General features: G+C 43.2%; 1 protein-coding gene across 3 annotated transcripts in view; it reads left to right on the top strand.

The window, feature by feature from the left end:
- The window catches only part of sog (chordin short gastrulation), a 37,742-nt gene extending 23,153 nt beyond the window's left edge, over positions 1-14,589 (top strand). For all 3 annotated transcript variants that reach the window (XM_089263042.1, XM_089263041.1, XM_089263043.1), the window contains exons 3-7: positions 405-514; positions 3,476-3,608; positions 9,998-10,057; positions 10,490-12,831; positions 12,908-14,589. In XM_089263042.1, coding sequence (XP_089119168.1) covers positions 405-514; positions 3,476-3,608; positions 9,998-10,057; positions 10,490-12,831; positions 12,908-13,126 — 2,864 coding nt within the window. In that variant the 3' untranslated portion in view covers positions 13,127-14,589. The remainder of the gene's footprint in view (positions 1-404; positions 515-3,475; positions 3,609-9,997; positions 10,058-10,489; positions 12,832-12,907) is intronic.
- The last annotated feature ends 911 nt before the right edge of the window (positions 14,590-15,500 follow it).

The following is a 15,500-nucleotide window of genomic DNA, read 5'->3' as shown; positions in this document are numbered from 1 at the left end:
TACTTTGTGCATTTGATGATTGGGAACGTTTGCCGGAAGCGCCGCCAATGCTGGCGCCAGGCGACATCATTTGCCCCGGCCACGCCCCCTCGCCCACAATCCTGGCACTCGGGCTATATATAGGCTATAGACAGAGCGCAAAGGCATTGACTAATTTCAAATATGGGCAAATGCAATTAGCTGGCGCCACAAATGCCGCAGCCAAATCGACAGAGCCAAAATAACTATCTCTCTCTCTCTCTCCCTCTCTCTATATATATATAAATAAATATATAATATATACATTTATATATATATATATTTCTAGAATCTATTTGCCATATTTATAGGCTATAAAATTTCTTATAGCAAATTGCATTTTCATAATTTTTCCATTTCTCACGCTTTTACGTTTCTCGTTTCAGTCACGGAATGCCAGTTCGGCAAGGTTCTACGCGAATTGGGCTCCACCTGGTATGCGGATCTGGGACCACCATTTGGCGTCATGTATTGCATCAAATGTGAATGCGTTGCGGTAAGTACTATTCACAATTTACTCGAAAAGTATAAAATTTAAATCCGATTTAAGCTTGAGGCACGGAAAGAGTAGAAAGAACAGTCTATAGAGAATACAAAGTAGCTTTAAACTTGACAGGGCACATAATTTCATAATTTCATGAGCTTTAGGCTTCAAAGCTTCTATTAAGCAGCTTTCAGCTCAGTAGAGGATCTTTATCTGTTAGCTTTCAGCTGCTTTGCAGCTTTTACTTATCTATTTGCTCGTTCACATTATCTCTCTAATTAGGATTCGTCTTTCAATTAGTGCAAAATGCACTAGACGAACGCTGTAGATAAAGATAATTCTGTTTTTCTTTGCATTTTGGGGCCATGTGGCCAAACAAATTGAGGCAAGTCAGCTATAGGCGGCCAACTAATTGACTAATGAGCGTCGACATTTGCTACAAGCAACAACAAACAAACAACAACAAAGTTTGCCAAAAACAAAAAATCTATATATATATAAATAATGGCAAAGATAGAAAAATGAAAAAAGATAAAGAAAAATATATTCTGACTTGGGTTAAGAAGAGTATAGTAGTTGTGGTCGCATGCAGCATAATTTATGGGATTTGAGCGCATGATTAATATTGATTTGAAAGTCGGTACAAGCAGCGCAATACCTACGCATATATATTATATAGATATGTATAAATAAATATATCCTATATATATATATGTATATATAGATATAGATATACCCCTCTCTCTGAGGCGTTGCCAAAACTTGATACAACAAATTTCACATTGCGTTCGCTTTGCTCTTTCGATGTTGTTGATTGAATTACGCAAAAAGAATTTTTGCATTGAACGAAATGCAAAATACAAAAGGAGGCGAGGGGGGCTGCTCAGCAGAGGCAGCGGCTGAGGCTGAGCTGGGGATAGAGTTTTGCTTAGAAGCAGCTCTGGTCCAGGCGACACATTAAAAACACAATCAAAAGAACAATCGCAGCTTCAATTTTGTATAAAGACTATATAAACGAATGTATATAAATATATGCATATAGAAATGAAGATCTTATGATATATTCATACACTTATATTCCAAAGAAATCAATCGAATCCAAGCTACTTTCATTTCCTCAGCTTCAGCACAATTAAAGCTAAACCTCTCTCAGACTTCTTCCCTTAGCTGGCGTACTACGGCTCTAACATGAACTAGTTAAGTATCAAGAGAACTAGTTCACTTGCCTCTGCAATTTCTTGTCCTATCAACACAATTTCTAGCTTTGCTACCTTCAGGAACTAGTTCACTTTCTTATATTATAGATCTCCAGCCGTAATGCTTGAGTGAACTAGTTCCAAACGAAAGCAGCTAGTTCGCAAGCCCAGCAAAGCTTTTCCCATTTCAGTGTCTGGCCTCTCATTGGCTAATTGCAATTATCTCACCTGCTTAGTTCTCACTCCCAGACAGGCTAGATAAGGAGGTCGCGGGGCGTTATCTGTTCCCTTTTCAAGTAATTGAAATTTTTTATGAAGCCGTATATTTTGTCGTGTTTTTGGTGGTATTCATCGTGTTCATCGTCTTTTAGTGAACTGTGTGTATTAATTAATTATAATTTATGTGGCTGCAAGCGTTATAAACGAGCCAGATCATAAAATAATTCCTACTGACTGCTTCTGTAAGAACTCTGGGATGGCGTCCATTAAAAGCAACAACGTTGTGTCTCGTCCCCATAAAAATCAACAAGAAATTCATATAAACATCAAAAGATGACAAAAAAAAAAAAAAAAAATTAAATGAAATGACAAAAAAAAAAAAAAAGAGAACTCTCATCAGATTCGCGCAGATCAAAAATGAATTAATAAAAAGTCGGGGACAACAAAATGGAAAAAAATAAACATGGGAATTATAAATATATTCAGATATTTATATTAAGAAAATCGCAGCTTGATTTAGTTCTAATTTTAAGGCAGGCGACGCGACAGTGCGAAAGAGATGGCACTGCAGCATGATGCAATGCCAGGGAAGACTAAGCAAATACCCTGTACAGCAGGTGTCTATGGAAGTATTTGTCTTTGGTCACTCGCAATCGAATTGAGAGTCGGGAGCATAGTGAAGTCCGCTAGCTGCTCGGGCAGCTGAGTTCCTTCAGTTAGCTGGGGATCGGGTAATCTATTTTATATAGCTAAAGATTCTTATGCTCGCTCAGTGTACCCTAATTACAGGGTATTTGATGGGGAGAGAGCGAGCGAGCGAGAGAGTGATGAAAATTAAAATGAAAAGCAATCATAATAAAGAAGAGACAAGCGACTTTGAGTCAGTTTTCAGCTATGCGAATGGCAGCGCTAATTAATTTTGTGGCTACAAAAATTATATAAAAAGTAAATAAAAAAATAAATAAAATACACAATAATGGCACAAACCAGACAGAAGTGACACATTGCCCATCCACTCAGCATAACTAATGAGCTACAATCGGAGAGCGCAAGCAACGAGACAGAAAATCAAAGCAAATACATGGAGTTTATTTCAATATTCTCCAGTAGAGAATTAACATTAGAGTATGACGGAGTCAGGGAGAGAAAGTGGGCGAGTGAGGGGGAGAGAGCTAGTCATATCCTTAAGAGTTCGTTAGGATTCAAAAGTATTATAATCCAACTTGGATTACTTTACTAAATTTCTTAAAAAGTGCCGCATTATCTTATGTAATATCATAGAAAACTTTTGACTTTTATAAAATTTCATCTCAGTCTACCTAATATAATCTATATTTTCCTTTGGGTCAATGTAATATATTTCTGAACTGCCCTTTCTAAGACTTCATAAGATTATATAACAGAATACTTAGAGCCATAAAAAGTATTATCTATAAATGAAAATATTAACTATAGATATAATGCTAGATATAACTGCAATATTTTATATTGATCTATACCAAAGTTTTTCATTCAGCCATCAATTATAATCCCAACTCTCTCAATCTTCACATTTCAGATACCCAAGAAGCGTCGCATTGTTGCACGCGTTCAGTGTCGCAATATCAAGAACGAATGTCCGCCGGCTAAATGCGATGATCCCATCTCATTGCCTGGCAAATGCTGCAAGACCTGTCCAGGCGATCGTAACGGTAAGTTGTACAATAAAGCTTTTCATAGATATCATATCATCTAGATGGCATAGAAACCAGACTATGCGTAATTCAAACAAAATCATGCCAAGCAAATGAGTCATAGAGCGCAGGGAGCGCTGCCACAAACACTATATATAGAGTGAGAGTGAGAGGGAGAGGGAGATAGATAGAGAGCTATAAAGATCTATATATACATATCGTTATATATGTATATCCATCTATAAATCTGCAAAATATCTCAATATTTTGACACATGCAATTGTTTGTTACGCATAATAAAAAAGGCGAAAAGACATCGAGATGAATATTGAATCGGATTATGTGTTGTCTCCGAGACATATAAAATGCTGACTATACAAATATATATGGGTATATATAGCACATCTATAGATCATATATCTATGAATAATTAAGCGTAGCAGCAAACGCAGCTGTACAACACTTTTCAACGCGACGTAGACCATAAAAACGAGCGAAGAAGAGCAAAAAAAAAAATATAGCCAAATACTATATAGACCAATATAATATAATATAATATATGCATATATTTATATAGTATATACAGACAGATACATGGATAGAGACATATGTAGTGGAATAGTTCGAAACGCGTAAATTGTTTATGAAAAATTACTTGGCCCGAATTGAAGGTCAGCGCTACGCAATTTATAATTCTTTTTTATGCCATTTGGTTCGCTCTGTTGTCGCCCCAATATCGCATACTATATATAATATATATATACATATAGTCTTATATACAACATCATATTCCAATCTATACTTAGTACACACACACACACACACACACGCACACCAACACGCACATGATGTATGTTATATCCATTTTGTTTTTTTGTTTTTTTTTTTTTGGGACCATCTCTGCATTTATTTATTGTTGCTTTCGACTTTTGCATGTTGTTCGATGTTCTTCAATGTTTTTTCTTGAGTTTGTTTTTTTTTTTTCACAATTTATTTTATATCAGCCTCCACTTGTCTAGAGAGCGGGCTGGGGGTGTATATCATGCGACAAGACCATGGGGAATATATGGCTATGAACATTTTTGCCATGTCTTCACATGGGGGAGGGAGGCGGCGGCGCCAGGCGTTGGCCAGGGTGTTGGGGCATAGCTGGAAATTGGGCTACGTTTCACATTTGTTTTCTTCTTTTTTTTTTTTTTTTTGTTTTGTTGTTGAGGGGGTCTGAGTATTCGCTGGGGACACACACGTGCCACATTAAACCGAACGGATTCCAATGATGCCTGATCATTCAAGTCAACAGCATATTAAAAGCGAACAGGGAGAGGGGGCGATAGAGGGAGACGCATAGCTAAAGCATGAAATAAGCAGCTCCATAGAGTTGAACGGGGGGCAAATAGCCGAAAGGCTAGAGTAAACTCTAATAAAGGCTCCAGCGGCAGCGATCCGGCAACCCTGTCTTCAGATCTAGCAGCCTTTGTTATGTCTAGTTTAGTAGCGAAAGAAAACCCAAAGCAAATGATGGCAACATCTCAATTTCATATATCATATTCAGAGCTTTTAGCCAGGTGGCAACATTGTCTGTATAATATATTCAACTACAGCTTAACACAGTGGCAACATCCGAAGTCTTATCTTAACTATATAACTTCCCTTCGGGGCATCCTTGAAGTTACTCTTGCAGCCATCTGGCAACGCTGCCGGAACTTGACTTTCAAATGCTGAAGAATTTGTTTTGCCTCTTTGGAGTTTTTTTTGCCAACTCCCCAGTGGCCTTAAAGCTTAAGCATGCTTATGGGCATGCAGCACACACACACACACATGCATACTCCTACACACACACGCACCATATAAACAGCGACTGAATCAGAAGGCATTTCTTTGGCTTTTGCTAATTTTCTGCATGAATTGAATTCATAATTAGAAAAACTTATGAGGAAAGTTGCGTTGTGTGCGAGAGAGAGAGAGAGAGAGTGTGTGTGTGTGTGTGTGTGTGTGTGACATTTTTCACATAATCAAGCCAAGTGCTGTGGCTGAATTCCAGTCTCCCAGTTGCTGCCGCTGTGTGGCATGGAAACTGGTTGCAACTGTTGTTGTTGTTGCTGCTGCTGCTGCTGCTGCTGCTGCTGCTAGTTGCTGCAAGTTGCTGCTGCCAGTTGCTGCAGCACATCATTAGTTTCCGTTTTGCGGCAATTTTTCATTTGCTTATGCAAAGCCGTTGACCTTTGGCGCGTTGCCGTCGGTTGACGAGAAAGATTTCACTTTTATATGCCGGAGCAGCAAAGCTGGCGGAGGGAAAGAGATGGCTAGATGGCTAGCTGGCCAGATGGCTGGGCAGGAGGGCGGTAGGGCGTTAGGGCGAGAGCGGGCTGCTAGGCAAACGGGCGGCGGGGGGCGTGTCTGAGGTTATGCTGCACAGAGTTGGCTTAAATTGCTGCCACGTCAAATTGCAACAGCAACTGTTGCTGCTGCTGCTGCTGCTGCTGCTGCTGCTGCCTGTTTGGCTACGTTGGCAACTCGTTTGCCATAAATAGTTAGAAGGCACGGGCGCGGCCCCAACTTGGCTCGCTGCTTGCCACATGCTGCATGAACACCCCTCCCCCCCACACACACACACACACATACACACCCCTCTCCGCCAGCCAGGCAACGCTCACGCAGCTATTGTAAAAATATTTAACAACAACAACTTGCAGCAGCAGCAGCCGCAGCAGCAGCAGCAGCAGGCTTTGCTTTTGATTTACCAAAGTTATTTTATATATATATATATATATTTTTTTTTTTTTTGTTCGCCTAACTTGGTCTAGCCCGCTTTTGTCCAGGTATATATACACGTGTATGTGTGTGTGTGTGTGTGTGCTTATATGTATAGCAGCTGCTTTGGCCAAGTTTAGTTGCAGTTGCGCTGCATCTGCCACAAAATGCTGTTGCCCATTTTTGGTCGCCGCTGCCCGCAGGCCTCAAATAGAGCTTGAGCCAAGCCCGATGCTTGATCGTTTCACTGCCGTTGCTGCTGCTGCTTCTACTTCTCATTCTTCCACTTCTTCGTCGTCGTTGCCTTTGTCATTTTCTCTTGCGCATTCCACGCGCATTAATTTATGCATTTTTTCGTTATTTTTATAATGACATAACTCGAGCATTTTAACGCTTATTAAATTATCTCATTTGCCACAGCGGGCGATCGAGAGTGACAAGGACTGTGTGTGTGTGTGTGATAGAGAGAGAGAGAGCGCACGTCATGTCCATGTCCATGTTATGGTCACATTTAACCAGGTAGACACAATAAAAGTTAATGCCAAATGCCTTTTTCAACGTCAATCGTTGCCTTCTGAGATCGTTGCGATCGATCGTTTGGCATCGAACTCGGCGATAAGGCCAACTGCCAACTGTTCACATCTTCAAAACTCTAGCTCCCCTCTCTCTCTCTCTCTCTCTCTCTCTCTCTGTGTGTCCATCTCCTTCTCCTTTGCAGCGTCCATTAGTAGCTGACAATTCAAGTTGATGACATCTTTTGTGGTTGCGCGTTTCCTTTTTCAGTGCATTTTATGGCTAAACCCGAAACGAACCCAAAATCGAGCCCAACTTCAACTTTGTAGACAGGACACACATACACACACACACGATATTGATCTCTCCATGTGTGTGCCGGGGCTAATAAAATTTTCAACTTTATCTTTATCGCAATAAGGCATCGAAAAAAAGAAAACGGAACTGTCTATTAAAAAAAATACAAACGAAACGCTGCTGCACGAGATCCCATTTAGATTGAGCGAGATATGTGTGTGTGTGTGTATGTGTGTGTACGTGCTTTGACATTTGGGTTAAACAGGATCACTTAATTTATAGCCTAGGCGCTTGCCTCCCGAATGTCTCTGCTAAGCTGCTTTCATCAAGCTCAAAAGCTCTCTCTCTCTCTCTCCCTCTCTCACTCGCTATGAAGAAGGCTTTGTCTAGTCTTGGGTTTCCATACTGCAAGCTCCTTTGCAGAGCTTTTGCTATTATTCCTATAAATCTTTGGATCTAGTAGGGAAAATGAGCTTTGACTACGATATAAGATGAGCTCCGTTCTCTCTCACTCTCTTTATATCTCTCCCCCTCTCCATCTTTCCATCACTCTATCTATATCTCTCTCTCTTTCTCTCTTCATCTCTCTGTCTGTCTCTCTACCTCTCTTCTCATCTCTCTCTCTCTCTCTCTCTACTAGTCAAAGGTCTCAAAGGTCCTTTGCCTTCACTTATATCCCTCTCTCCCTCTTTCCATCACCCTATCTTTATCTCTCTCTGTTTCTCTCTTCATGTCTCTGTCTCTCTCTCTCTCTCTCTCTCTCTCTCTCTCTCTCTCTCTCTCTCTCTCTCTCTCTCTCTCTCTCTCTCTATTAGTTAAAAGTTTTAAAGGTCCTTTGCCTTTCTCTTGTATAGCTTAAAGAGTTTACTCTGTTCCGTTTCCCTTCCTCTGTCTCTCTCTCTCTCTCTTGCCCTCTCCCTGTCTCTGCCACAATAACAAATCGTCAAAGCTCTTGAGCCACACACAACGTTTGAAATTCTATGGAAGCAACTCAACCACAGCCACAGCCACAGCCATAACCCCAACCACAGCCACAACCACAACCACAACAGTTGCCATCCAATCCAATCCAATCCAATCAGCAATCAGTTAGGCTCTGCCGTCTGTGTAGCTGGTTGTGAGATCTACATAAGTAAATGCCCGTCCATTCAGCTAGATCATTTGAAAAAACACTTTCAAAACTGTTTTATTATTGGTTTGGTTTTTTTTTTTTTTTTTCGTTTGGTTAATGAGCCACTTGGGGTGGGGGGCGCAAGGGAGGGGTGGCAGGGAGAGGAGCGCGGAAAGTGACCGGCTCACAGCATACCAAAGCGTTGACTCAATGGCCGAAGGTGTCGTTTGTCTTAGCCCTGTGGCTTTGTCGGCTTCGGCTTCGGCTTCGGCTTGACTCCTCAGCTCCCCGCCGTCACCGTCAGCGTCACCGTCAGCGTCAGCGTCAGCGTCGCACGTTCGTTCTGTTCCCACTGTCATGATGGGCAACGTGTCGTCGTCTTTGTGCGCACCAAAACTCATTTATCTTGGCTTACAAAAACGGCCAAGCAGCGGCAGTAAGACCCAAATAACAACAACAACAACAACAACAACAACATTGAGAGCCACACACGGCATAAAAATGAAATGAAACGAAACGAAATTCATTCATCTGCAATGGGAAGGCAAGCGCGAGTCAAGGGCAGGCGAGAGAGAGAGAGAGATAGGGAGAGGGCGAGGAAAAGGGGGGGCGGACGATGGCGAATTCAGCAGGAATTGCCTGGCGAATGGCAGGATCTGCTGGCTTCGCTCTGCCAATAAGCTAAAGAATGCGATGCAGACGACGCGTCAAATTGAAAAAAAAAAAAGATGAAGAGGAAGATGAAGAAGAGGCAGCAGAGCAGAGCGGAGAGCACAAGACAAAGAGAGTGGGCAGCGGGCAGCGGGCAGGGGGCAGCGGGCTGTGGACGGCGGACAGCTTGGAGGGCAGAGTTGGGCTTCGGCTTCGGTCAGAAGTGGCTCGTATTAAGATCAGGCGATAAGATCGGACAGCCAAACGACGACATTGGAAGGCAGCAGCAGCAGCAGCAGCACACACACACACACACACACACAAGCGCATGCAACCGCAGCATGCTCTTGGCCTGGCTGACCCCTCGCAGCTCCGCCTGGCCCCACGCCACTGCGGCCTCGGCTCAATAAAATGCTATACAAGGTGTCAGATTTGTCGCCCTTCATTATGCGGCAAGAAGAAGCTGAAGTGTGCGTGTGTGTGTGTGTGTATTTTTTTCAATGTCTCTGCTTCTTTGCTTTTTTTTGCGGCTTAAGCGCTGCGCCTGTGTGCGTGAAATGGAATTCCGATGCAGCTACAGCTTCGACTTGGACTTCAGCTTTAGCCTTAGCCTTTTTTTTAGCCGTTTTTATTTTATTTTGGTTTTTGTTCTGCTCTTAATCAGCTTTGCAGCAGCGGCTTCTAACGAAGCTGCTGTCAATCAAGTAAATGTGTGTGTCTGTGTGTGTGTTTGTGTGTGTGCTGTCACATCCCAGATATGTCCACCTACTTTCACGCCGCATTTGCCTGGCACTCGCTATGTGAATTTCTAGGAATTCCTTTCGACTAGTTTTCTGTTTTGGTTCTACCTGCTCAATTTATGCACGATTAATGAATGCCACCTGGGCAGACCAACGGATCCGCTCTACCTGTGTGTATGTGTGTGTGCGTGTGCGTGTGTGTGTGCTTGTGTATTTCTTTTCTTTTATTCAGATTCATTCATACATTGCATTCATTGCGGGTCCCTTTGATGCTATTTGTTGCTATCTAAATTCCATTTAAGTAGACCATTTTGGCTAACCTTCTGCTTCTTATTGTCTTACAGATACGGATGCTGCTTCGGATGTGCCAGTGCCCAGCGAGGAAGAGGAGCGCAACATGAAACGTAAGTGAAAATCTATTGAAATCTATGCAACTATCGGAGCATAAAGATAACGATAACGAGCTATTCATTATGAAGATCAAATCATAGACACACAAGTTAAATCTCTCTCTTGGAGTACACTCATATATTAGCCATTATAATAGGATATAGTTGACCGATCCATCTGATTTCAATATATGTTCAGTCTGTGGCCTTCAGCAGCAGCTGTACAAATTTTCAGGCCCCTAGCCACGCAGAGTATCGAGTTACCATAGAACAGTAGGTGTCATAGCCGCACAGCAGGTGACTGCCGACTTCCATGTAACTCTGGAAGGTGCTAGTTGTGCACACTCACACTCACGCTCACTAATTCATTCATACAAGCGCTCATTCATTGCATTTAGTGTGTCCCATTCACAATAGTCATTGCTTCCCTTTTTTGTCAATTCACAGATTACGCTGCGCTGCTAACGGGTCGCACATCGTACTTCCTGAAGGGCGAGGAAATGAAGTCCATGTACACGACATACAATCCACAGAATATCGTGGCCACCGCTCGCTTCCTGTTCCACAAGAAGAATCTGTATTATTCGTTCTATGTATCGTCGAAAATCGGTCGACCACGTGCCATACAATTCGTCGACGATCGCGGCGATATACTCGAGGAGCACCAGCTGGAGACGACCCTGAGCGGCACCCTGAGCGTCTATCAGAATGCCACCGGCAAGATCTGCGGCGTCTGGCGGCGTGTCCCGCGCGACTACAAGCGCATCCTGCGCGACGATCGCCTCCACGTGGTGCTGCTCTGGGGCAACAAGCACCAGGCCGAGCTGGCCCTGGCCGGCAAGATAGCCAAGTACACGGCATTGCAGACGGAACTGTTCAGCTCACTGCTGGAGCCGGCGTCGACCAACGGCAAGACAGATCCCCAACTGGCCGGAGCCGGCGGCACGGCCATTGTCTCGACGAGCAGCGGCGCGGCGAGCTCCATGCACCTGACCCTGGTCTACAATGGCATCTTTGGCGTGGAGGAATATGCCGATGCCGGGCTGAGTGTTCGCATCGAGCTGCCGGAGCGCAAGGAACTGATCCTGGACGAGGTGTCGCGTGTGCGCAAGCCCTCGGCCGAGATCAATGTGCTGGAGCTGTCCTCGCCCATTTCCATACAGAATCTGCGCCTGATGTCGCGCGGCAAGCTTCTGCTGACCGTGGAGTCCAAGAAGTATCCGCAGCTGAGGATCCAGGGACACATTGTGACGCGTGCCAGCTGCGAGATCTTCCAGACGCTGCTGGCGCCCGCGCACGGCAACGAGCTGAGCACACGGAGCAGCGGCCTCGCTTGGGTCTATCTGAACACGGACGGCTCGCTGGCCTATAACATTGAGACGGATCATGTGAACACCCGGGATCGTCCCAACATTAGCCTGATCGAGGAGCAGGGCAATCGCAAGGCCAAGCTGGAGGATCTGACGCCCAGCTTCAATTTCAACCAGGCCATCGGCAGCGTGGAAAAGCTCGGACCCAAAGTCCTCGAGTCTCTCTACGCCGGCGAGCTGGGCGTGAATGTGGCGACGGATCACGAGGCGAGTCTGATACGCGGCCGCCTCGTGCCCCGGCCCGTGGCCGATGCCCGCGACTCCGCCGAGCCCATTCTGCTTAAGGCGCACGTGGAGCATGGCCAGAGCCAGAGCCAGGGCATGGGCATGGCCTGGATGGCAATCGACAACGAATGCAATCTCCATTACGAGCTGACGCTGAGCGGCGTGCCGAGCCAAGAGCTGCAGCTGTACCTGGAGGAGAAGCCGATCGAGGCCATCGGGGCGCCCGTGACACGGAAGCTGCTCAAAGAGTTCACGGGCAACTACATGGAGGGCTTCCAGCTGTCGATGCCCTCCGCGGAGCTGATCAAGCTGGAGACGAGCGTCTGCTACCTGGAGCTGCACTCGAAGGTGAATCCGCGGCTGCTGCTGCGCGGCAAGTTGAAGTCGACCAAGGTGCCGGCGCACTGCTTCCCCATCTACACGGACAACAATGTGCCGGTGCCGGGCGATCAGAATGGCAACCAGATGCTGAGCACCGAGAGCAACTGCTATCATTCGGGCCGCTTCTACAACGAGTCGGAGCAGTGGCGCAGCGCCCAGGACACCTGCCACATGTGCGCCTGCCAGCGCGGCCAGGCCAACTGTGAGCTGATCAAGTGCCCGGCCCTGAAGTGCAAGGGCGGCGAGCAGCTGCTGCAGCGCGAGGGCGAATGCTGCCCCAGCTGTGTGGCCAAGCCGGCCGACTGGGCGCAGGGCCAGGGCCAGGGCCAGCTGAACAGCTCGCCGGCGATCAATGCCAGCGATCTGCTGCAGCAGCGCCGTGGCTGCCGGCTGGGCGAGCAGTTCCATGCCGCCGGCGCCAGTTGGCATCCGTTTTTGCCGCCGAACGGCTTTGACACCTGCACCACCTGCAGCTGCGACGCCCAGACGCTGGAGGTGCGCTGCCCCCGCATGGTCTGCCCGCCGCTGCAGTGCAGCGAGAAGCTGGCCTATCGCCCCGACAAGAAGGCCTGCTGCAAGGTGTGCCCGGAGGGCAAGCAGAGCAACCACGGCTCCAGCAGCAAGCACCAGGCGCCGGCCAATCACAACGAGCTGCACGATCAAGCCGTCCAGCGTACGGCCGCCCACAATGCCGAGGAGGTGCTCGCCGCCGGCGGCTGCAAGGTGGTGAACAAGGTATACGAAAACGGACAGGAATGGCATCCGGTGCTCATGTCGCACGGCGAGCAGAAGTGCATCAAGTGCCGCTGCAAGGTAAGTCTGATCGGAATCGGGCGACTCCATTCGATCAATATCACTAATACGACATCAATGCTCTTCTCATTTGCAGGACTCGAAGGTGAACTGCGATCGCAAGCGCTGCTCCCGCTCCACCTGCCAGCAGACGCGCGTCTCCAGCAAGCGACGCCTCTTCGACAAGCAGACGGGCGTGGCCGAGCTGGTGGGTGGCGTTGCCCAGCCCATTGACGAATGCTGTTCGACGCAATGCCGACGCTCGAGGCGACACCACAAGAAGCAGCCGCATCATCAGCAGCGCGCCACAAGCTGAGCGAGCGAGCGAACGAGATGGAGGGACAGAGTTAGAGAGAGAGCGAGAGAGAGCGAGAGAGAGAGCGAGCATCATGTAAACTTGTATTATAGATAGACAGAAAGAGAGGCCAAGCGCAAGAGCAAGCGAACACAGCGAGAAAGAGACGGCAAACATATATATATTTATATATACAAACACACACACACACACACACACATACATACATATATATTCATATATATATACATATATATGTGCATAACCAGTGCAGTTAGAGTTGCTTTAAAAATTCTCTACGATTTAGAGTTTAGCTCGAAAGCATTTTTTTCACAATTTCGTTTGAAATTTTTCAAAAAAAATTCACATGAAAAATACAAAACAAAAAACAAAAAACTGTGCTGTGTAACATTAAAAAAAAAAAAAAATGAAACTTAAAAAAAAAACATAATATAATGAAAACAACTCTGCTTCTTCTTCATCAAACAAAATTCATTTCAATTGATTTAAATTAAATATTTAAATTCCAATTTGAAAGCGACACACATACACACACACATATATATAAATATCTATTATATCTTCTTTTTTTTGAGAATAATATTTTATGAGAAACAAAACGCAGTGGGAAACGGTTTTTATTTTGGCGCGTTTTTCGCTATCGATTTGTTATCGATCAACGATACCACTTTGCCGCGACCAAACCAAAAGTACGACTGATTGACTGAATGGCAAAACAAAATAAAATAAATATAAAAAATATATATAAAAAATGAAAATATTTAGCGTGTAAGCAAACATAAATTTTTTTTTAATGAAAAAAAAATTGAAAATGTTATATTTTCAATGTGAAATTATTTTGTACTAATTGTTACTTACTCACACACACACACACACACATAAACACATACAAAAAAGTTTTTTTTTGGAAATATATAAATTTTTATATATTTATTGTATTGCGTTGAACATAAAAACTTTAAGAAAAAAAAAAAAAAAATTTCAATCAATTTTTATGTACAAAAAAATTTGCGAAATTTCGAAAATAAATAGCAAGAAATGCCATGTACCCATATTTATATATACACACACACAAACACACAAATGAAAATGAAAAGAAAAATGAAATTGTATTAATTTTTTTTTATTAAATTTTATTCTATTAAATTATTTCTTATTATTATAATTTTATGTTTATTTTTTCATAGCATATAAATATAAATACATAAAAATTACATACATACACATGCATACATATATATTTAAAGATAAATATATGTATATATACATAAGTATATATATATATATATTGATATTGATGATTTAATTGCGAAATACTAAAAAAAAAAAAGAAAGCAACAAAAAATACAAAGCATATTTTACTAATAATATTTAAATTTAATGTTTAAAAATTAAAAACAAAATCCAAGCAACTCCCCCCACCCCACACACAAAAAAAAACACACAATAAACAAAAAATATAATACAACAAAATATTTTTTATTTATATATATTTTTTTAATTTTGTAGTATTTAAAAAAGTTTTTTTTTCAAGCAACAAAATGTTATAATAAAAAATATATATATTTATGTATATATATATATACAATAAATATATAAATATGAATATAAAAAAATATATATATATTTAATAACAAAACATTTGGATTGCATTTTTATTGAATTATTTAAAACTTTTACAGGAAATACCCAAAAGTTCTATATACTAGCATTTCAAGCTCCCTTAGATTCTATAGAGAACTTGAATAGCATGAATTACTTAAGAAGCAAGGTTCATTGGACTCGTAGGACTACCGATAATACTCTTAATATATTTTCCTGCATACCATTCCATTCATCTTTTCATGAACTTATAATTTAATCATCTTATGCACGAAATGATTCATTGGTAGCATCATCGGATACTCATGATAACATTCACTCCAAATAGAGTCACATTTCTTTTAAATTGAGTTTTGCCCGATATAACATTTATATAGTTGGATCCGGCGGATCTATAAAGAGCCAAATGTTGGCAGTTGTCAATAAAAGTTGATTGAAACTGAACTCATTTTTGGCAAGAGCTCAAATGAAGCTTATCTGAAACGATCGCATCGTATGTGAGTTCTTAAACGACACAAAGCCAAGTATTTCGGTAGCAAGTCTTTTACTGTTCGGTCATTAAATGGTTCTAATAAGGCAAGATCATTATTAAGATACTTTTGAAGCTTGGCTCTGCAAAGCAGGTTTGGCCTCACATGAAGTAGATCCATAGAGCATGCGGCGCAAAAGTCGTTCTGTAAGCTCAGCTGTAAGTTTTTTGAAGGCGTTGCGGCTTAAGGCATGGAACAAGCGCCTTTTCCTCTTTGGTTCGTGCTTCTTACACAAAACAATT

This window comes from Drosophila navojoa, chromosome X (assembly GCF_054131105.1).
Source record: "Drosophila navojoa isolate 15081-1374.11 chromosome X, UAZ_NAV_1.0, whole genome shotgun sequence".
Taxonomy (NCBI): domain Eukaryota; kingdom Metazoa; phylum Arthropoda; class Insecta; order Diptera; family Drosophilidae; genus Drosophila; species Drosophila navojoa.
Note: the sequence above shows the minus strand (reverse complement) of the source record. Positions and strands in the feature narration are given on the sequence as shown.